The sequence below is a fragment of the Raphanus sativus genome, chromosome 7 (assembly GCF_000801105.2).
Source record: "Raphanus sativus cultivar WK10039 chromosome 7, ASM80110v3, whole genome shotgun sequence".
Lineage (NCBI taxonomy): Eukaryota > Viridiplantae > Streptophyta > Magnoliopsida > Brassicales > Brassicaceae > Raphanus > Raphanus sativus.
Genome location: NC_079517.1, coordinates 3,667,259 through 3,690,007, shown reverse-complemented (window position 1 = coordinate 3,690,007; position 22,749 = coordinate 3,667,259). Strand labels below are relative to the sequence as shown.

The 22,749-nt window shown below is 35.5% G+C and overlaps 5 protein-coding genes across 6 annotated transcripts in view; 1 reads left to right on the top strand and 4 right to left on the bottom strand.

The window, feature by feature from the left end:
- Nucleotides 1–22,623, bottom strand: part of LOC108818244 (uncharacterized) — a 41,035-nt gene extending 18,412 nt beyond the window's left edge. Inside the window, exon 1 of the mRNA XM_056990798.1 lies at nt 22,620–22,623. The gene's annotated coding sequence lies outside the window, so the exon portion shown is untranslated. The remainder of the gene's footprint in view (nt 1–22,619) is intronic.
- LOC108814174 (protein LATERAL ROOT PRIMORDIUM 1) lies at nt 4,740–6,803 on the bottom strand. Its single transcript, XM_018586684.2, has 3 exons — nt 6,605–6,803; nt 5,639–6,490; nt 4,740–5,291 (listed from the first exon to the last, which is right to left on the bottom strand). Exons 2-3 carry the CDS (start codon nt 6,246–6,248, stop codon nt 4,978–4,980), a joined length of 924 nt encoding a protein of 307 aa, XP_018442186.1. The 5' UTR covers nt 6,249–6,490; nt 6,605–6,803; the 3' UTR covers nt 4,740–4,977.
- On the bottom strand, nt 8,718–9,428 carry LOC108815184 (uncharacterized). Its single transcript, XM_018587834.2, has 2 exons — nt 9,350–9,428; nt 8,718–9,205 (listed from the first exon to the last, which is right to left on the bottom strand). Exons 1-2 carry the CDS (start codon nt 9,426–9,428, stop codon nt 8,718–8,720), a joined length of 567 nt encoding a protein of 188 aa, XP_018443336.2.
- Nucleotides 16,892–21,442, top strand: LOC108818279 (PH, RCC1 and FYVE domains-containing protein 1). 2 transcript variants are annotated; one of them, XM_018591197.2, is made up of 8 exons: nt 16,892–17,389; nt 17,542–17,631; nt 17,750–17,830; nt 17,955–18,149; nt 18,232–20,361; nt 20,420–20,566; nt 20,655–20,968; nt 21,058–21,442. In XM_018591197.2, exons 1-8 carry the CDS (start codon nt 17,261–17,263, stop codon nt 21,173–21,175), a joined length of 3,204 nt encoding a protein of 1,067 aa, XP_018446699.1. In that variant the 5' UTR covers nt 16,892–17,260; the 3' UTR covers nt 21,176–21,442. The 2 variants fall into 2 exon arrangements, with proteins under 2 accessions (XP_018446699.1, XP_056846776.1); XM_056990796.1 differs by lacking the exon at nt 16,892–17,389 and having other exon boundaries at nt 17,613–17,631; nt 17,939–18,149.
- Nucleotides 21,422–22,715, bottom strand: LOC108818285 (protein PATRONUS 2). The gene is made up of 4 exons (XM_018591208.2): nt 22,523–22,715; nt 21,985–22,254; nt 21,842–21,876; nt 21,422–21,743 (listed from the first exon to the last, which is right to left on the bottom strand). Exons 1-4 carry the CDS (start codon nt 22,590–22,592, stop codon nt 21,546–21,548), a joined length of 573 nt encoding a protein of 190 aa, XP_018446710.1. The 5' UTR covers nt 22,593–22,715; the 3' UTR covers nt 21,422–21,545.
- Between the last annotated feature and the right edge of the window lie 34 nt (nt 22,716–22,749).

The following is a 22,749-nucleotide window of genomic DNA, read 5'->3' as shown; positions in this document are numbered from 1 at the left end:
CTTCTTTTTTTTTTAACATGTGCGCAGTGCACACCATTCATTCTCTTGGATGGTAGCAATATTAAACAATGTAAAAAAAAGTTATAGTTGTCCAATTTTGGTTTAGTACGATCTCTCTTTAATTAGCAAATTCATGCACCTCTTAATTTTGCTTACTTGCATCATTTGTCCCTCCCCATAGTCATGTTGTCTTTGCACATGCCTTCCACTTTTTATCAGACATTTTCATAGTCCTATCTTTTATACATCAAAACTATATATATTATAATAAACCATTATCAAACGTTTTCACAGTTGGCAAACAAAATCATTCTGTAAACCTTTCGGCATAGACTAGTTCCTGATACAGACTGATGCTGACGACCTATCCATGTCTCTTTATGATATATTTTATATACATATACTTTATTTTGTCGGAATGATATATAACTTGAAAAATGGTTTTTATAGTCAACTAATTCCTCGCTCATTTTTTATTTGTCGATACAATTTAGGGGAAAAAGTTTTGATATGTCTATGTATTTAACTATTTACACATCAAATGGAAGTAAACAAAAATAGACACCTGTACCTACAACCTTTGGGCTCATAGATCGCACGGGCTGCTTGCTTTGGCGCAGTCTTGCAATCGTTTTCCAAGGACCTTGTACCAATTTGTTCGTGTGCGTTTGAACTACAGTCAACGGTTTTTGTGATTTATGAACCTGGTGATCTAACTGAACAACTGTAGTTTTTTATGTAATATTGTTTCATTCGTTTTCTGATGTTAATCGGTTTCACCCCCACCCCAACAAAAACAATGAATTAGTGACTATGCTTGTGTAGTGATTGACTAATTACTGTACTTTGGTCTTATGTTTGTACTATGTCATGTGTAGTGATTGTACTGGATGGAGAAAGGCTTCCAGAATATCATTGTGGTAAATGCATGAATAATACGAGTAGTTTGCGGTTTCTATATTACTTTTTATAAATATTTATGTAGATAGTCGGTGACTAGGTGTCATATACTATAGATTTGAATGATTTCACTTTCATGTCTTACATGCATGAACATTTGATATACCATGGATTTTACCCATTTTTACCCATGGTATATAAGTGTTATAGATACTATTTACTATGTATTGGGGTATTTTTAGAGTATTTACAGGTTCAGGAACGATTTGAAGAAATATGGTGATTTTGATGCCTTTTGGAGTCTTTCGCAGTGCAGAACTGCACATATGCTTCAGATGTTTAACTTTCGATAGAGACCTTTCCACCGTTGGATTTAGCCCATCTTTTGACACAAGATAGAGCTTTGAGTTAGCTTTCCAATGCCACCGGTCTAAGGTCAATGCGCATCCTGTAGCAGAAGTTATGCCCGTTTTACTGAAGAGTGATCAGTCTGCCTCGCGAGAGGAAGCTGTCGAGAAGAGGATTGTATGTCGATCGATTCAACAGAGTGCATGTCGATCGACAGGGACATCAGAATGTGGGATGAGTATATTTTATGACCAACTGAAGCCCAGAAGTTACCACAAAATTACCAAAATACCCTTGACGACCAGAAACCCTATTTATGTTATTTCTAAGCCACTGTTGACGGCTACGCTTTCTACGCTATCTTATTTTCATTGTTCTTAGCTTAGGAGAGAAGAGAGGAACTCCTTCAGAGTCCTCTTGGAACTCCTTCAGAGTCCTCTTGGAACTCCTTTGGTTTTTATATCGATTCTATTGAAATTTCATCTACTCATCTATGATTTCTGTGACAACTATCATGTCTGAGTAGATCCACCTGTTAGGTTTAGGGTTCAGATAGGTTATAAAGGATTAGCCCCAAATATAAAATTGCTAAGTTGGTGATATTAATCATTGAGACTGTTCTTAATGCTTGTTCTTGAGTAATTAACTTGAACTTGATCATAGAATCATTAGGCACAAGCGAGAGCTTAGTTTCTTATCTGACTTTTCTTCTCTGATCTAGGATAGCTAGATAACAGTGACAGCTGGTTTAGAAACTCTAGTGAACATATATTCACCCCGCGCTTTAAGCCTACTAAAAGCGCGTCGATCGATATCCCGACAGGTGAATCGATCGACGGAGCAAAAGGTGTATCGATCGATACTCCTATAGAGTCATCGATCGACACTTTCTAATTGATCATCCCGACAGGTGAGATCATTGGATCTAGTAATAAATAACCTATACAACGAGAGTTGATATGTTATTCTTATAGTTGAGTTCTATAATATCATAATTTAGTACATATATCATTATAATTCAAACCTGAATAGAAATCTTAGATCTATCTACCATCCTTCCATAAAACAACTCTTAGTTACCTTTTGAACAACTGTCTTGTTCCCTTTGCTTTCATTTATTTATCACATTCATATTTACTGTTTTATAACTGTTTGCCTAGTTTAATCTTAATATCTATAGTTTAGTGTGTGTCCTAGCTCTCTGTGGATTCGATTCCTAAATACTACAATCGAACCTTTTATTTGAGAGAGTAAAATCACTTATTAGGGTAATTTGAATGATATCAACATTATAATGTCGTACTTTTTCTTAAAATTATACTACTTATCCTCCACAATCTAAAAAACTTTATGGTTGTGTGATGTGTACAAGCATAGATGATGTTAATCACTCACCAAACTCCATAATTGCCACAACAAGAAACCATATATGTCTGCAGCATGAAGAACATATATTTGGGTTTTAGTTCTTATAACGGTAACCGGGTTACCGTAACCCAAAGATACATCTATACTATTATTTGCGAAGTAAAATTTTGGATTCGAGCTCTCACGTTAAAAGTTAGAGTGGTTAATATCGTTTATACCCTTAATGAATAAAATATATAATTAACTCCAAAATAAAAACGAATTTAAATGATTAAAAATAATAATAATAATATAATAATAATAAGAAGAATTATCTGAAACCTAATATATATTAAAAATTCAAAAATAAAATATGATATAAACACATATATATTGTGTTGTTATCTGAAATTATCTTCTAATAATAAATTAAACTAAAATGAAACAGAAAACACATAACTAAAGATTAATCAAGAAAAGTTATCAATTTTATATAACTGAAAAGAGAACATTTAGTTTATAATACTATATTCAAAGCGATTTTCTTTCTCTCACGTTAAAAATTATAGCGTTTATAATCTTTATTATCCTTAATACATAATTAGATTAGATTTGTTAATATAGAATTACTCACAAATTTAAAACGAATTTCATTAATTTGATTCTCATCATTATCTACAAAATTATATATTATGTGATCCAATAATATTTACATCAAAATATTTTTAAAATAAATATAAATCCATGTATGTAGTTTTATGAATATATGAATATTTTCAAATTGTTTACATAATAAATATTTTTTATTAAAATAAACTTTATTGTATATAAAATTAATATTTAATTAATTATTAAATATTTCAAAGGCATGAAAATAATTTATTTTAATGGTTCTCGAATTGATAATATATTTATTTAGTAATTTGTAAAATTATTAAACCCGCAACTGCGGGCAAAACACCTAGTATACTATTAAATTATTAATAGAAAGATCTGCGCTAGATATTATTTATTTTGCGAGGGTGGACGAATATAGCGTTCGAAAGTTCAAAAAGCCTTGACAAAAAAAAAGTTCAAAAAGCCTAAACCCTATAAAGCCTACGACGACGCAGTTCGAATATATTAATATTTGTTTGTATGGTGGAGTTTTGAAGGAATATATTATTAATATTTTGGCTTTATTCGTACATAAAGCAAATCGTAAACATATATGAGGGTTGAATTAATTTAGGTTCAAAATATTCAAATTCGCATTCAATTTTAGAATTATACTAATTTGAATGTAGTTCTCAAGTACAGTAATTGGTTTCACCGAGTGTCTTCATGATTAACTGGCATTAGAAATTGAGTAGAAGTCTTCTTCTCTATTAGGGTGACAAGTGTACGGTTGGTTATGGAAATGCATTTCGTAGTAAATATGTTCTGATCTTAACAATTTAGGGAGGAGGGGAATTAGCAAAATAGGTGCATATCAACTTTGTGAACTGTATTCTTTTTTTTTACTAAAGAAAATCACGTTATACTGTAAATGGGAAGTTACTTATCAAAAGATGCAATTGCGAAGTCTGTATAACTATGATGTAATGCTCAGATATTTCATAATATAAATTTTGAATTCGAACAACTATCCAAGTCCTTTCTTACTTACTAGATCTCCATAAAGAAGAGCTAGGGATAGGGATCGAACACCTATATGCTATATATATACAGCATACAGTGCACCAACCTGCCTAGGTTCAGGCCACTAGATTACGAAGTCTCCTGCGTAATTTAATCTAAGTCAGCGAGAAAAGTAACACAAAAGTGCAGAGATAGGCTCAGTGAGTCAGTTTATAGCAAAATCAGCTTTTGAGCCCTAACAATTTTGATGGGGAGCAACTCATAAGCTGAATAATGTAAAAGGATGTAGAATTTAATTTGGGAGTGGAAGAAAAATCCAAATTTTAGATTAAAGAGTAAAATTTGCTCAAAAAAAAAAAGATTAAAGAGTAAAATAAAAAGCTACAATGAAATAATTATCAACTAGAATTTATTTGAAATTACTGGTACAAAAACATAGGTTGACAAGTAAAATATTATAATATTTGCCAAATAGATTTATTTTTGCGATACATATTACTAAAATATAAAACTACTTTATAAAATTCATGGAGAAATGCATTCATTCCGTGTCAGAAGAAATAGTAACAAAACAATAAAAACCATAATAAACAACAACCTTTCTCCACCAATTAGGAAAAAAAAAAGAACATCTGCCAAGAATGTTTGTTGCAGCATTAGAAGTACTTCCTCCACATGAACAATTTGTTTATATATCCAAAACCATTTGGAAAAGAAAAAAAGGAACATTAACTTCAAATAATGAAACTGTTTAGATATAATTTAACCGTAAAAACCACCGCCTGAACCACCACCACCGTAAACATTAGGCGGGTCGATAATAGGCTGTGAGGCAGACACTCCGTTAGTGCTATTAGCTCCCCCACCTAAATGCAAGTCCGACATATTAGGAAAACCTTCTTTAGGCTCAAGCCCTTGATCATACAAAAAGCCTTTAAAGACATGGCCACCGATTTTAACCACCGCCTGGTATGCGTACTCGTCGTCCCCGTCCTCCACTGCCGTCACTCTCACACACTTGAACACTGCCGCGGCCCTAACCTGCCCCGGCCAAGCTTCTCTACACCCTTCTCCGTCTTGCACGTATTAAAAACACCATTATGGTTCATTATTACCGAATCAACATAATTATAATCATTCGTATAACACCACAAACAATCACTTATCACCAATACAACCGATCTAATGTAACGTTAGAACATTAAAAAGGATAATGGAAATAAATCACCTTATATCGTATAAACCGAAAATAAAAAAGTATCAAACCGATCTGAGCTATGTTATGTTTTTGTTTTAGTTACCTCATTCAGAAACCAAAATTTATTATCGATGGCACTAATAATCAAAAACATGTTAATTGCATATGTCTACATAAATTCATGTAGACATAATAAGTAAACAAGTGAATGAAATGTAAACATACCTTGGCGGCTGGAGCTGGTTTCGAAACTTTGAGGAGGCGTGTTAGAAGTCGAAGTATGAGAAGTGGCTTGTTGTTGTTGTTGAGACCCAACGATCCTCGGCTTCTTGGTCCCCGAGGAGGTCGACGCGGTGGTGGGCATGACCTGCCGTTCTCTCCTACGAGCAGCAGAGACCCACGTGCTCTTCACGTGAGTCGAACAATCAAAGCCACGGCTCTTGCAGCACGTCCTGCACCGCCTCTGCTTACATTCCTTCTTCGCCTGGTTTCCACAGTCTTGACACGTGGCGGTTCCCGACGCGGCCGAGCCAGACCCCGAGTTGTTCGAGCTAGACGCCACCGCCATCTGGTGAGCACTCTTGAAGTGAAGATACTGCGTCTGGTTGTTGTCGTTGCTGTTCTGCCATCTCCGACCATCTCCGAGGAAGTTGATGTCGGTGTCTTCCACGTTTTGCTGATGCGGCGGAGCCGCCGTGAGAAGAGGAATCATCCCAACCCCGAGCGCTGCATTACTGTTGATCTGGTCGGATCCAGTTACAACTCCGGCGTTCTGGTGGTGGTGGTGGTACGCCGGAGAAACAAGGTATACGTCTCTTAGACCGACCATACCCATCTCTGCCGCCGCCGCCGCCGACGACTGGAGGCCATAACGGACAGAGGATCCGAGTGGCCATGATGGAACGCCGGCGGCGGCAGGAGATGAGGCTAAACCACCGTGGACGACAGCTGGACCAGCATTGAAACCAAGAGATAGATCCTCGGTGGCGCGTGAAGATGTCGTCGTCGTAGCCGCCCAGTCGGTGAACGCACCGGAGTCCGACGTCGGTAGATTATGCCTCCTCGTCGTTGCCACAGCTGATCAAATCAAAGCCCTAACCTCACGATTTATATAATATTAAAAAAAAACAATATCTCTCTTTGCTAGTAGAAGACTTCCAATGTACATATAAATCTATAAGCTCTTCTTACTTTTCAGAAAATCTAAAATAGAATCTCTGATGTAGTAGAAGAAGAAGAAGATACTGCAATCTACTGTCACTAACTGAGATGTTCTTGTACTCTCTCTACTGGATCTTCTCTTGCCACCCTTAAAAAACAGACTCTGTGATGTATGTATGTATGTTTTGTTTCCTTCTTCTAGATTGTTTCTTCTTATTCCTGTCTCTCTCTAATAATAATCATCATGGACAACTGCAGAAAGATAGAGAGGAAAGTGAAAAAATAAAATTTTATGTTTTTTTTTCGTTTACCCTTTTTGTTTATTAATTCTGGCTATTACTTAATTCATGTTTTGTATTAATAATAGTCACTCAAAGAAATGGCACATGATACCTTCTTTTCATTTTCTTTTGGATTCTAGCTGAAGTTTATTTTATTTGAGCAAAAAAGAAAAGAAAGTTTAATTTTTAATATCTTAAATTGTTTCTCTGATTCTTTGCAGATGAAAAAGTTCACCACCAGCGCTCGTGCGCGTGGCTCCACTTGCTCTTAAACCATTCTCGGATTCTGTTTCCTAAAGAACCGGCTGTACCGTTTAGCTCTTTCAGGTACATGGTTCGGTATACCACAATAAGCAGAAGATCATGGTAACTTATAACCTTTATTGTACGTATATCGATTATGAGGCAAGGCATATCTTTTCTCGAATTATCTTGGATAACCAAACAAAAACTATCTAGACGTTAGTCCTCGATTGGTTAAATATTAAATGCATACTTTTACGTACGTTTCAAAAAAAAAAATGCTTTATGTTTTTTTAATTAATATGAAAGTTTTAAAAGGAGAAAATTTGGTTTGAGTTATGCACGTGAAAGAAGAACACTTTCAATAAAAGGTTCGTAGTTTTCAGTGACTACATGTTTGAAGAGACAAGTTACTCAATAATAGAAAAAAAAGCATACAACAGTAAATTTATGACAAAAGTAAAAGAAAAGGAGCAGAAGGCACGGGGCTCGAGAGAAGAAAATGTTTAACAAGAAGCAATAATGGAGGGAAGTCGAGACAAAGACGAATGCTTCTTTGCCTAATCGGCGGAAGGTGGCGTGTTGTCTCACTTCACTCCGACATGCGTTTCCCCCACGCGCCTAGTTTCACCCGTTTTCTTTTGTTTAAGAGCCGGTACCCAAACTGGCCGCCGGTTCATGATTACGATGACTTGACGGTTTGGTTTTTGGTTTAATCGGATGCTTTTGGAAGCGAGTAAACCGTGCAATCTATTCTGGTCTTGAGTTGAGTTTGTTGCACTGCTCATTGTCGTAGAGTCTATATGACTATATCTTATAAGTCATTTATTCAATAAAATTTTAATGTTAACTTGAAATGTTACTCTATAATGCATCTACTGTTTTTTTCTTTTGGTAAAAATATACTGTTGTATCTTAGACATCCATATACTAAAACAATAAAATCTATCACATGTAGAAATTATGAGAAAGTTATCATATATTAAAGTTGTACGTATAGAGTAGGATGAAATCTTGAAAATGCAGGATGCCAATTTAGAAGATTTCATGATTTTTTACGTCTCTAAATAAACATGTGCAAGACCAATTAAAATATACACCCTTCCAATATTATAAGTTCACCTGAGCTGACAATCAAAATGCATTTTATTGGCAACAGAGAACATTCAAAGTTGAAACAGTAGCTGTCGTCATTTGGAGGCATTACGATAATAATTAATAAATGTAGAAGAATAAGTCGTTATTTTTTTTAATTCATTTTATAAGACTATCAAACGAAGCCAAATGAATTTTTATAAGACTATCAAATGAAGCCATATAAAGTAGATGACATAGCTCAAATTAGTTGACATGCGACATAGATTTGAATTGTCAAGGATGCGAACCATATAACCTATATTCATATCTGCATGTTGGAGCACCTCGCAAATTAATATACCATACCTAATTGAAATACTAGATAAACATGCAAATTGTCAACTTGTTCATGCACGACGACTAGTCTGTAACCAAACAAATACAAACCAAACATCCAACTAACCACTGATTTTGTTATCTTTCCAGTTTTGACTAAACATATACAAAAGAGAAATAATAATATGTTTCATGATTTAATCAATTCACTTCTCTTGTTGCCTCCGAACAATCCCCAAGAACCTTAGCGGAGAAACCCTAGTCTCATGCTCAGAGATCGTCTGCAACTTAGGTGACCATAGGTGTTCTCTCGTTCCGACAAGCTGATCATAATGCTTCTTTAACTCGGGAGAATTACAAATGTCCTTGCTTTCACCACAGTCTATTATTACCTCATCTTCAGCGATGTTCCTCCGTTTACATATAAGACTCATGATAAAATGAGGAGAAACTTTTATTAGAATCTTCCCGTTTGGTCCCTTAGAATACTCGAACGGTGGAGGACTCGACGGGGCGGTGAAACTCAACGGTGGTGGTTTAGTCGAGGGACCATTTTGAATATTAGAGTTGAAGATCGAGAGACACGAAGTGGTTAAGACTATGTAAGCGAAACGTTCGATTGGTAAGACGAAGTAGGTTTGACCTGGGATGAGACAGTCGTCCATGGCTAGAGCTGGAACCGGACGGCCGATCACTACAAGAAAACATGGGGATACTGACGGACAAATTCGTCAGAATGTCGTCGGAATAGGCATATTTTGACGAATTTCTGACGAAACCGTCCGTCGGTATCATTTCGTCGGTATTTTCAATTTCGTCGGAATTTTGTCAGACATACCGACGAACTTCTGACGAATACCGAGAAACCATATACTGACGAACTTGCGACCACATTCCGAGAGCATTTTCGACAACATGTTTCATCGGAAATCAGAACGAACCGACGAACCAAGTCCTCAGAAAATACCGACGACACTTGGTTCGTCAGAAAATACTGACGGACTAAATCCTTGGAAAATACCGACGAACTTGGTTCGTCAGTATTTTCTGACGAACCATATGTCGTCGGTATTTTCAATTAAATAAATAATTAAATTTTTCATTTTTAAATTATTTTTATTAGAATTAAATTTTGCAATTTAAAAAAAAATAATTAAAACAAATCTAAAAGTGAAAATTAATAATATTATAGAGTTCAAAATTCATACAAACCGAAATAGAAAAAAAACATTCAGAAAGTTTTAAAATTCAGAAAAAACTAAGAACTGATCGAAGGAAACAAACGGTTTAGCTTCTCCATGATCTCTGCGTGGTCTTCTTTTGCGATGCCAGCTCAGCAAGGATGGTTTGGTTCTCGGTAAGGATAGTGGCGTTCTGCTGCTCCAATGCCACAATCCGTTCATCTTTGTCATGCAGCTCCTCGAGAATCATGGGAACGGCATACGGAGCTTGCGAAGAAGATGTCGGATACGAAGAAGCACGGCGGGCCAGCCCAACTAAACGGTCTCCTTTCCTTTTAGGAATGGCCTACAAAAATATTTAAAGTTAGTTATAAACTACCTTATAAAATAAACTTATTAATTTTGAAATTTACCTTTTCAACCATCTCATTGATTTGCAATCGAGACAAGTTGGTTGACGCTCCTGTAGAATCGCCGTCATCAGAGAGAGGCTGAGACTGAGACTGAGATGCTATTTCAGTTTCCACCATCTCAACGACACCTTTGATGACAACGTCTTGGATTTGACCCGTCTTCTTGTTAGTGTGAGCCACCTTGATGAGTTGGAGATTATCAACGGGATTACCCTCATTTGCTTCGATCAAAAAACCGCCATTATTAGACATGATTTATACATATATATGTATAAAAATTATAAAATATTAAAATTTATATATATATATGTGTATAAGAATTATAAAATATTAAAATTATATATATATATATATATGTATAAAATTATAAAAAATTGTTAAATTTTTATTATACATGATTTATACATATATATGTATAAAACTTTATAAAATATTAAAAAATATATATATATATATATATATATATATATGTGTGTGTATAAAAATTATAAAGAATTCTATATATACTGTAAACTTGAAAAACGTTTTGAAAAAATCATAAAAACATTTTTAAAAATCATATACACGTTTTAAAAATAAAAATATATTAAAAAATCAAAAAACGTTTGAAAAAAATCAAAAAACGTTTGAAAAAATCATAAAAACGTTTTTATAAATCATATACACGTTTTTAAAAATAAAAAAACGTTTAAAAAATCAAAAAAACATTTTAAAACTTGAAAAACGTTTTGAATTTTAACCAAAACACCAAAAAAATCCAAAAAAATAAACAACAAACCAAACAACAATCCAAACATATATATCCTAAACTATCCATTCAATCCTAGAATTTACAATCAAACAACCCAAAATTCAGGTTTACAATCAAACAACCTAAAATCTAAAAACCAAAACCCTAAAAACTTGAGATTAGATGAGGAGGGGATGATTCTTACATGATTAGGGGTTTGGAGAAGAGATATGAGGATGAGGAGGTGATTCACCGGTGAAGGGAGCTTGAGTTTGGCCGGAATCGCCGTCAGAAGGAGAGGAATCGCGGAGAGGTTTGAGAGAGAGGCGGTGATAACGAAGAAGAAGAAGAAGAAGAAGGGTTTTTTATATTTAATAATTCTGACGGACGAAGTTCGTCAGTATTCCGTCAGAATCATTAAATATATACGAAAAGGCGGTTCGCGAAAATTTTCACGCGGTTTGGTTTTCCCGGGGAAATTAGAATACCGACGGATATATTGTCCGTCAGTATTTTTCGACGGAATACTGACGACCCATTCTGACGGAATTCCGAAGACTTAGTGTTTAGGGGTTGGTTTCAAGTTTTTAAATGTAAAATCCAAATCTTTGATAAGAAATATAGTATTTGCATAAAGATTTAACAATAAATATATTTTTATAACATGATTTAACACAACAACATTTTTTTGTAGTGTAAGATTATAAATATGATTGTATAAGTATATGAATGTTAAGATGAGATGTTGTGAAAACAATGATATGCATACATAAATATTTAAATAAGTTGTTATATTTGAACGGTTGCGATCTAATACTATACTAAAGACTTATTATGTGTTATTTTCATACTTTTGGCATATAAATTTGTAGATTTTTATGTTTAAAATTTTGTAGAAACACATGTCCTCGGTAATCCGTCAGAAAATACCGACGACATTCTGACGGACTGGACATGTCCGTCGGAATGTCGTCGGTATTTTCTGACGGATTACCGAGGACATATCGAAAATTCAATGAAACCATATGTCCTCGGTAATCCGTCAGAAAATTCTGACGGAATTCCGACGACTTAGTGTTTAGGGGTTGGTTTCAAGTTTCTAAATGCAAAATCCAAATCTTTGATAAGAAATATAGTATTTGCATAAAGATTTAACAATAAATATATTTTTATAACATGATTTAACACAACAACATTTTTTTGTAGTGTAAGATTATATATATGATTGTATAAGTATATGAATGTTAAGATGAGATGTTGTGAAAATAATGATATGCATACATAAATATTTAAATGAGTTGTTATATTTGAACGGTTGCGATCTAATACTATACTAAAGACTTATCATGTGTTATTTTCATACTTTTGACATATAAATTTGTAGATTTTCATGTTTGAAATTTTGTAGAAACACATGTCCTCGGTAATCCGTCAGAAAATACCGACGACATTCCGACGGACTGGACTCTGACGGATTACCGAGGACATATCGAAAATTCAATGAAACCATATGTCCTCGGTAATCCGTCAGAAAATACTGACGACATTCCGACGGACATGTCCAGTCCATCAGAATGTCGTCAGTATTTTCTGACGGATTACCGAGGACATATCAAAACTTTTATGAAATCTTATGTCGTCGGTATTCCGTCAGAATACACCGACGAATTTCCGACGACCCCAACGGTTATATATGTTGATCGAAATATCGTCGGTATTCCGTCAGTATATTCTGACGGAATACCGACGAACCATGTTTTATCAGAATGTCGTCGTAATATCGTCGGAATATACCGACAGACCTCTTTTCCTCGGTATTCCGTCAGAATATATTGACGGAATACCGACGACTTCATATTTTTCGTTTTCATCGGAAATCGGTCTGAAAGTCGTCAAAAACATCCGACGACTTTTGTGTCCGTCGGAACCGCCGTCGGAATTCCGGGTGTTTTCTTGTAGTGGATGAAGAATGAATCTGCATGGCACACGATTTGATCAGGAAACTCAAACATGATTTCTCCGGCAACATGTTTCTTGGAGTCACGTAGGGTTTTGGTGGATCCACACTCGAAGAAAACTAGCGTGACAATTTCTTGGCGGCGTTTACGGATTATTGAAAAACAAGAAATGATTAGAGATTTTCCCATTTTTTTCTGCAGAGAGAGGTTTTCGTTTTTGTGTTTGAAAGCTATGGATTGTCGTATTGCAAGAGAACGATATATAGGGACTTGTTTTTCATGGTCGCGTCTTTGTGTTTTGTTTATATCTAAAAGGCAACCCACTTGAAGGAGTTGACTTTTTGAAGTGGTCAAATACTCTAGGATTTGCTTTCGCATTTATGGTTTTATAAAGCCGGTTCTTTGGTCAATCGTCTCGGCTTTTGATATATTGTTTTTGGATATTGTTGCACATTTGTTTAGTATTATAATATTTTAATCATAACATAGAGTCGTAGAAGTGGTTACACAAAAATATTAGTCTTATTTTAGAGTTTTATTTCATTACAACACGTTGAGCTCGTGATTTATTTCATGACAACTGTACCAAATGACGAATTAATATAATTAATGGTCCAGATTCATATTCCTTTATCTCATCCGGTATCCATCATTTTCCTTGTTTACATTGCCAATAATCATTGAACATAAGCCGGCGAAAGAAATATGGTTTGATGCAGTTAACCACTAGAAACCTTGAATGATTAAAGGGCTGTAACTTGTAATTAATGTAACATCTATCTATACTAATAAAGTTGAGTTTTTTATCTCTTTGGGGAGAAAAATGTCATGTGGCATTCTCCTTTTAATAATTAAAATATTTTCCCAACTCTATTTAATGTATTTTGATGTTAATTGTGATTAGATGTTAGTTTATTTTTGTTATTGAGAATTTATTGCAATGATGTTTTAATTTTGGATTGAAACTTTAATTTATTATGAATTTTATGTCTTGATTTTTTTTAGATTTCATAACTCTTACTAATAAAGTTGAGTTTTTATCTTCTTGGGGGGGGGGAGGGAATGCCATGTGGCATTCTCCTTTTAATAATTAAAATATTTTCCCAACTCTATTAATGTATTTTGATGTTAATTGTGATCAGATGTTAGTTTATTTTTGTTATTGAGAATTTATTGCAATGATGTTTTAATTTTGGATTGAAACTTTAATTTATTATGAATTTTATGTCTTGATTTTTTTTAGATTTCATAACTCTTACTAATAAAGTTGAGTTTATTTCTTGGGGGGGGGGGGGGAATGCCATGTGGCATTCTCCTTTTAATAATTAAAATATTTTCCCAACTCTATTTAATGTATTTTGATGTTAATTGTGATTAGATGTTAGTTTATTTTTGTTATTGAGAATTTATTGCAATGATGTTTTAATTTTGGATTTGAACTTTAATTTATTATGAATTTATGTCTTGATTTTTTTTTAGATTTCATAACTCTTATGTTACATATTTTTTAAATACTTTAAACTATTTCTTAATATTTTGTATGTCAAATAAAAATACAAAATGGAAACTAAAGTTAAGTATTTTCAAATTTTTTTAAACATAAAATAGATACATATCCAAACTATTACTTTATGTTTGAAAACATTTAAAATATCAACTTTACTTTTATATATTTATTTTTATAGCTAATATATTATTATATAATAAAACTAATTCATTTACTAAACCGCGATCGGTTCATCCACGGTTGACCCAATGATCCAGAGACTCAGTAAATCCTCCGGTTCAATATCCAGGTTGGGTGTCAAAACACTGGTTTATAAGATTTTTTTGTATTTGATGTTGACGATGGAGAATGGAGCCTCTACAATTCTCCTTCTTTAACGCAATCAATGTAACCGTCATATAATCAATCTAAAAATTCCACTGATCCGACTCTAATAATGTTTAGTAATTGATGGTGATTCAAGTCCAAAAGACTAACATTTGGTCTATTGGTATTGACATAAACTCTATGGTATCTTCGTATGTTACACTGTGCAAGGAAACCAATAACTTCCATGATGCATGCTACCTGTGTTTACATTTTAAAAACTGTGAACATGATTAATATACTCTTAAAACTTAGGGAAATTGGGTGAAATATACACACAAAAAACAAAATTCACTAACTAACTAAAAACATCCTCTCTCTCCTACTTTCTCTTCCTATCTCTCTCTACTCTCTCCCAAAATCTAATTATTATTTTTTTGGTTATTAAGCAAAAAAACCCAACTTAGGGAAAAATAATAATCATTACTTCCAATCTGAGAGAAATTTAAAAACGTTGCATGGTTGCTTAAGTTATTTAAAGTTGATGTAAACCACACACCACCCTCACCATTAATCCTTTGCACCACACTAACCATTTATTGTCAAAACCATTACTAAATACAATAAGTCAACAAACCTAAATGTCACAGATAGTTAGAAATAGTCTTTCTCATGATTGTTATAGATGCTAATATATCATATATAGTTATTTTAATAATTAATATATAGTTCATATATAGTTATTTTAATAATTAATAATATAAGTATGTTTTCTATATAAAATATCAAGTTTAAATTCAAACTAAATTAATTTTGTTATAACTATCGACTTTTTATTCTATTTTTATTAAATCTATTAGTAACAACCACTTATGCTATTACACTTTGAACCAAACAACTTCAAACAAAGTAATGCACTACGGTCACTAACCACTATCAAAAAGATCGGAAAGTATCATTTTTAATATATTTTTATTTTCATATTTAACATATTTTATTTGTTAAGACCATATAATAATTTATAAATTTATGTAAAAGTATAACGTACGAAACCGGCGCGTAGCGCCGGAAAATCACTAGTTGTATATATTTTAAACTTTTTTGTTCAATTGAAAACCAAACCCCAAAGTTGATCAAATGGAGAAAAGGGTGAGAAACTCTTATTAGCTACCTTGATTTTTTAATTAATTTAATTTGTTCATTAGTTTCTTATTCGAAGTGAAGCTGACAATTTAAAATACATGATAATCTTTTTTGACAATTTAATAAAATATATTTGATTTTAATAATATGATAATCAAATATACATTATATGTGTTTGACCAACTAAAAAAAAACATATACTCTTTCTGTTCCAAAATACTTAAATATTTTAAGTGTATACATAAAAATTAAGGTATATATTTTTTTCTAAAAAATAACATTAGAAACATAAATCAAAATTAATTCAGTGAAGTACGAAAGATCATTTATCATACAGTTTTCAACAAAATTAAAATTAATATAAAATATCAAAATGTCATTTATTTTGAAACTTAGAAAACTCTTCGAAAACAAAAAAGAAAACTCTTCGAAAACACTATCTATCAAATGGGCCTCCAAAATTAATACCCGAAAAGGATGATGTAGGCTGATGTTTGAGTTATAGGCAAGAGACACGGGCCTCCTGATTCAATCGCATAATAAACCCATTATCTTAAAACGCATGTTTTTGCTGACTGATAACTTTGGCATGATGGTTGGTGGCGGTGCTTTCGTATGACAAAATGTGGATTAAACTTTTTTCAGTTATTCATCTTTGGACTGAATAAGCATGTCGAAGTTCTTAGCTCTGGAGAGTTCACTTCACCTATATCACATTTTATGTACAAAATCTCGGAAAAATATTTATCTGTATTCGTTGCATCTTTATGTGCTTGCAGAATTTTGGGCCACCCCCAAGAAAAAGATAAATAAAGAGAAGAATATTATTGGCTACTCATAAAAATTTGCAGAGTGACATTCATGACTACTACTAGTACACGCTTTTGCTAGTATCTACATCATGAATGAATGAATGATGATTATTAATTGTTTCCTTTCATTTGGGCTTTGCCAACAGCAACTTTCAGTAAACTTGTGAAGAACTTAAAACTATTCAAGTGGAGTAAAGACTACTACAGATGATCTAATAATATTGCAAAGTCAAATTCCAATATCGTGAGTTTGTTTACAAGATCTATTATAAACATCACGATTCAATTTGTGTGTGTGTGTGTTTAACAAATTTAACCAAAAATGTTAAAATTGAATAATAAACACAATTTGTTTTATGCAAATAGAAAATAAGAAAGAAAGAAAAAAGCAAAAAAGAAGAAATAGAATCCGGCTTTAGGGGGTGTGGTGGTGTCTTCTTCTTCTCCTCCTTCTTCTCCTCTTGCGTAGTAGATGAGAAGATCATCCTCAATATTGGCTTGGCCTCGGTCTCTAGATTCTCTCGGATCGATCTAATTCGAGCTGAACAAAAAATAGTCTCATTTTAGTCGGTAATGGAAGTCGGAGTTTTGCTTGACGATCATCGGAAACGAATGACTTGATTCCGCGAATGTAGGAGATAAAGTCTTCAACTTTTTTTTCTCACAATTTGAGCTTCTTCGAGTAAAGTGGAAGAAAGCATGGCGTCGGATCTTAGCAGAGCTGAAAGAGATATCGAGCAGGCTATCATTGCCTTGAAAAAAGGGGCTTACTTGCTCAAGTATGGAAGAAGAGGGAAGCCTAAGTTCTGCCCTTTTCGTCTTTCTAATGTAAAGTCTCAGTCATCTTTTGCTTCCATTCTCTTCTCTTGTCAGCACTCTATCTTTTCTTTCTTTTCTTTCTTTCTTTCCACACAGCTTATATGTAGCTAGCTCATTGTTTTGGTTGGTTAGTAAAGAGGTGGTTGCTTTTAACTTTTCAGGACGAAACTGTTTTGATTTGGTTCTCCGGGAAGGAGGAGAAACATCTCAAGCTCACCCATGTTTCTAGGATCGTATCTGGACAACGCACTGTAAAGCTCACCCATCTCTCCTTCTTTCCCTCTTTTACGCAGCTTTTCTTCTGACAGTTACCTTAGTCTGAGCTCTAAATGATTCTCATATCTAAGCAATTGTGTCTCTTTCTTGTAGCCTATTTTTCAGAGGTATCCTCGCCCCGAGAAGGAATATCAGTCTTTCTCTCTAATATATAGCGAGAGGTCTTTGGATGTGGTGAGGTTTTCTTAAACCCATTTGCTTTATATGTATTTGATTCCAATAATCACCAAGTCACTCTCAATTTCACTGTGGTTATTTAAGGTTTAACTAATCTGGTGGTAGGATTTTTATTTGGTAGATCTGCAAGGACAAAGACGAGGCTGAGGTGTGGTTTAGTGGTCTTAAAGCCTTGATTTCGCGTTACCATCAAAGAAACAGGAGGACAGAATCAAGAAGCGATGGGACACCATCTGAAGCTAACAGCCCAAGGACATATACCAGGAGAAGCTCTCCTCTGCACTCTCCATTTAGTAGCAATGACAGTTTGCAGAGGGTATTGATTTTTTTTCTTCCTTCCTTGTACGCATTTTGTGCATATTAACTAACACTGAAGACGTTTCATTTTATCTTTTCAGGATGGTTCTAACAACAACCTTCGTATTCACAGTCCATTCGAGAGCCCGCCTCAGCTTGACAAGGCCTTATCGGAAATGGCATTATATTCAGTTCCCCCAAAAGGATTTTATCCCTCAGATTCCGGTACTGTTTCTGTTCATTCCGGAGGCTCAGATAGCATGCATGGACAACATATGAGGAGTACGGGCATGGACGCTTTCAGAGTTAGTATGTCAAGTGCTGTCAGTGGCTCGAGCCATGGCTCTGGTCATGATGATGGAGATGCATTAGGAGATGTTTTTATCTGGGGAGAAGGCATAGGAGAAGGTGTTTTTGATGGTGGAAACCGTAGAGTTGGAAGTTCGTTTGACATTAAGATGGATTCCTTATCGCCAAAAGCTTTAGAATCTACAGTAGTACTTGACGTCCAAAATATTGCTTGTGGTGGACAGCATGCTGTCCTTGTGACAAAGCAAGGAGAGAGTTTTTCTTGGGGAGAGGAATCTGAAGGCAGGCTTGGCCATGGGGTTGATTCCAATGCTCAACATCCAAAGCTCATCGATGCACTTAACACCACGAATGTTGAGCTTGTAGCATGTGGTGAGTTCCATAGTTGTGCGGTTACTCTCTCTGGGGATTTGTATACCTGGGGCAAAGGAGATTTTGGTGTTCTTGGACATGGAAATGAAGTCAGTCACTGGGTCCCTAAAAGGGTTAATTTTCTGTTGGAAGGGATACATGTATCATCCATCGCTTGTGGACCTTACCACACAGCAGTCGTGACATCTGCAGGGCAGTTGTTTACTTTTGGTGATGGGACCTTTGGTGTCTTGGGCCACGGGGACAGGAAAAGTGTTTTCACACCTCGGGAGGTTGACTCTTTGAAAGGTCTCCGCACTGTCCGGGCAGCCTGTGGTGTATGGCACACAGCAGCAATTGTGGAAGTCATGGTTGGTAGCTCGAGCTCGAGTAACTGCTCTTCAGGGAAGCTCTTTACGTGGGGTGATGGTGATAAGTGTCGTCTTGGTCACGGTAATAAAGAGCCGAAACTTGTGCCTACCTGTGTTGCTGCTCTTGTTGAACCCAGCTTTTGTCAAGTTGCTTGTGGGCATAGTTTAACGGTTGCACTCACAACATCAGGCCAAGTCTATACTATGGGCAGTCCTGTCTATGGTCAGCTTGGAAACTCTCATGCTGATGGAAAGTTTCCAAATCGAGTCGAAGGTAAACTTCACAAGAGTTTTGTAGAAGAGATTGCATGCGGTGCTTATCATGTTGCAGTTTTAACTGCGAGGACGGAGGTTTACACATGGGGAAAGGGATCGAATGGTAGACTTGGTCACGGGGATGTAGATGATAGAAATTCTCCGACATTGGTTGAGTCGCTCAAGGATAAACAGGTGAAAAGTATTGCATGTGGCGCTAACTTCACAGCAGCTGTCTGCATTCACAGGTGGGCATCAGGGATGGATCAGTCCATGTGTTCAGGTTGCCGTCAGCCCTTCAATTTTAAAAGAAAGAGGCACAACTGCTATAACTGTGGACTAGTGTTTTGCCACTCGTGTAGTAACAAAAAGTCTCTGAAGGCTTGTATGGCACCGAACCCGAACAAACCGTATCGAGTGTGTGACAAGTGTTTTAACAAATTGAAAAAGACCATGGAAACAGATGCATCCTCTTCTCACTCGTCTCTGAGTAGAAGAGGAAGCATTAACCAGGGATCAGATCCCATTGACAAAGATGACAAGTTGGATTCTAGATCCGATGGACAGTTAGCTAGATTTTCGTTGATGGACTCCAAGAGACAAGTGGACAGTCGAAATAAGAAGAACAAGAAATACGAGTTCAGTAGTAGTAGTAGTAGCCGTGTGTCGCCTATACCAAGTCGTAGCTCTCAACGAGGAGCGCTTAGCATAGCCAAGACCTTCAATCCAGTATTCGGAGCGTCAAAGAAGTTCTTCTCAGCTTCTGTTCCTGGTTCTCGAATCGTGTCTCGGGCAACTTCTCCAATTTCAAGACGTCCAAGTCCACCTCGTTCAACTACACCAACCCCCACTCTTTCAGGACTAACCACACCAAGAATTGTGGTGGATGATACTAAGAGAACTAATGATAGTATAAGCCAAGAGGTTGTGAAGCTACGATCTCAGGTAAGGTTTAATTTTCTTTTTTAAGATTGTTTTCTTTGCTGACAAGTAAAATGATCAGGTTGAAAGTCTTACAAGGAAGGCACAGTTTCAAGAAGTTGAGCTGGAAAGAACAGCCAAGCAGCTCAAAGAAGCGTTGGCAATCGCTAGCGAAGAAACGACAAGATGCACGGCGGCAAAAGAAGTGATCAAATCACTCACCGCTCAAGTAAAAATTTCAAAGCTCTAAAAGATAATAGTATGGTTTGTGGGTGATTTCTTATGACTGATTGTAAAGCATCAACGAAACTATGCAGCTGAAAGACATGGCTGAGAGATTACCAGTTGGATCAGCTCGAACTGTGAAGTCTCCTTCGTCTCTTAACTCATTTGGTTCCAGCCCTGGCCGCGTTGACCCTTTAAATATCTTAAACCGACCAAACGGTCAAGAACACGAGCTAAATGGCTCAGTTTTTCCTAATGGGACCACTACACCTGTATTTGGAAATGGGGAAGCAACGAATGAAGCACAGACGGAGAAGGAATGGGTCGAACAAGATGAGCCTGGTGTCTACATCACTCTTACAGCCTTAGCAGGAGGTGTTAGAGACCTCAAACGTGTCCGTTTCAGGTAGTACAATCATATCTTTACTTCCCCTAAAAAACATAACAATCAGTTGTAATTTTTTTTTCTGACTGTTCTGTTCTATTTTGTGACAGCCGAAAAAGGTTTAGTGAGAAACAAGCGGAACAGTGGTGGGCAGACAATAGAGGAAGAGTCTACGAACAATACAATGTACGAATGGTTGACAAAACCAGTGAGGAAATGCCTCGTTGAAACTCTTTTAACTACCAACCACTTCACTTATTTTTCACGCCCGAGTCAGGTGAATGAAGAATCTCGGGATATCACAACAGATTTTACTAATATATATATATATATATTATAGAGAGAAAATTAGATGTTTTAAAAATGTATTACGTGCTTTGTTTCCTTGTAGTTTGGGGGGCTTTGTGTGGTGTTTGTAAATGCCCATACTGTAAATTCTATAAGCATACATTCTTTTCTCTTACAAAAGAATACTGAGTAAAGGGGGTTCAATCAGATTTGTAGTTTCATTACAACATTCCTGGAAGTAAAGGATTACTACAGATTTGATCGTAACAAGAATCAAAGGTAAAGTAATTTTTTAACTCAGGTGGTGTCTTCATTCTTCATCTTCCCTGAGCTTGAATTCTACAGTTTCAAAATGCCATGGCAAAGGCGATGAAGGTAAAGAGGAGTGGTAACGGATGGGTGAGTCTGGTGGTGAGGGCCACTGAGTTGAGCATTCCAGCAAACCGGAAAACTCCTCCATTGGTATCTCTTTGAGATTATCCCAAGTGTTGCTGCTTTTATCATCCACCTTAGGCACAAAGCAAGTGAAAAAGTCATCATAAAAGTTGCTCAAAACCAGAGACCATTGATGCATATAGTTAACATGGAAGGGGAAGCTGATCTCACCTCTTGTTTAATATCGCATTCCTTAATGTCGTTATCTAAAAAGCAGAACAAACTTAGAATAAACCAGAGAGCAATGGAAGGAAGCATAGAGAGAAAGAAAAACGGGTTATTTTCTTCAGAAAGACAAAGTAATTATTATTTACCATGTGAATGAAGGATGATGTGTTCAGATAAGTAACTGTCCCACTGATTTTGTTGTTGCTGTTCAATGCATTTGCGGTGATCATGCAAGTAACCTTCCTTTGCTATGTCAAAGTCCACTTCTCCAGGACTCTTCCTCGTCTTGGAAGAAGCTTGAGGTTGCAACTTTGACTTGTTTGTGATATCATGAAGAGCCTTGCGGCTTCCAAAACCAGCTCCGTATTTCTTTGGAGCTGCGAGAGAACTCTTACCTTTTACCGGAGCAACGGCCTCTAACAATGTTAAAAAGCAAAATATAACCAACCAAGAACAGGGATTTAGAAGCATAGTTGTTTAAAATAAAACCAAAGTTCCATGATTGATTTGATTGAGCAGACATTCTCAAGCTTGTGACTTTGACGCAGTTAACATATACACTAACACTCATAACTGAATTCAAGAATGTATTCTAAATTCTCTAAGCAAATAAGAATGATATCACTTGAAATAAACCGAGAGAAAACAAAAAAAAAAGAGGGAAATGTATGAAAAAAACATTACTCTTTCCATGGGCCAATAATGCATTCTCGTCCTGAAAAATCAACTGCCCACGAACACTTGTGCTCGCCATACTCTTCTCACTAAAAGCAAAGTATTATAAATCTGAAGGCGCTGGGAAAGATAATACACAAATGGGCGGCGGCAAAATATGGGTCGGATCTGGCGCGATTTGAGTTCTAGGGTTCTTCACGATTTTTCAAACGAAGATAAAGAGAGCGGAACGATTA

Excerpts from the sequence above, each read along its gene's own strand:
- LOC108815184 (XM_018587834.2), bottom strand. The coding sequence starts at position 9,428 with ATGTTGTCGAAAATGCTCTCGGAATGTGGTCGCAAGTTCGTCAGTATA. Across the intron at positions 9,206-9,349 it reads TATTCGTCAGAAGTTCGTCG|TGATCGGCCGTCCGGTTCCA; the intron begins GTATGTCTGACA and ends GTTTTCTTGTAG.
- LOC108818279 (XM_018591197.2), top strand. The coding sequence starts at position 17,261 with ATGGCGTCGGATCTTAGCAGAGCTGAAAGAGATATCGAGCAGGCTATC. Across the intron at positions 17,390-17,541 it reads GCCCTTTTCGTCTTTCTAAT|GACGAAACTGTTTTGATTTG; the intron begins GTAAAGTCTCAG and ends TTAACTTTTCAG. Across the intron at positions 18,150-18,231 it reads GCAATGACAGTTTGCAGAGG|GATGGTTCTAACAACAACCT; the intron begins GTATTGATTTTT and ends TTATCTTTTCAG.
- LOC108814174 (XM_018586684.2), bottom strand. The coding sequence starts at position 6,248 with ATGGGTATGGTCGGTCTAAGAGACGTATACCTTGTTTCTCCGGCGTAC. Across the intron at positions 5,292-5,638 it reads AACCAGCTCCAGCCGCCAAG|ACGGAGAAGGGTGTAGAGAA; the intron begins GTATGTTTACAT and ends AATACGTGCAAG.
- LOC108818285 (XM_018591208.2), bottom strand. The coding sequence starts at position 22,592 with ATGGCGAGCACAAGTGTTCGTGGGCAGTTGATTTTTCAGGACGAGAAT. Across the intron at positions 22,255-22,522 it reads ATTATTGGCCCATGGAAAGA|AGGCCGTTGCTCCGGTAAAA; the intron begins GTAATGTTTTTT and ends TAACATTGTTAG. Across the intron at positions 21,744-21,841 it reads AATGCGATATTAAACAAGAG|GTGGATGATAAAAGCAGCAA; the intron begins GTGAGATCAGCT and ends TTTGTGCCTAAG.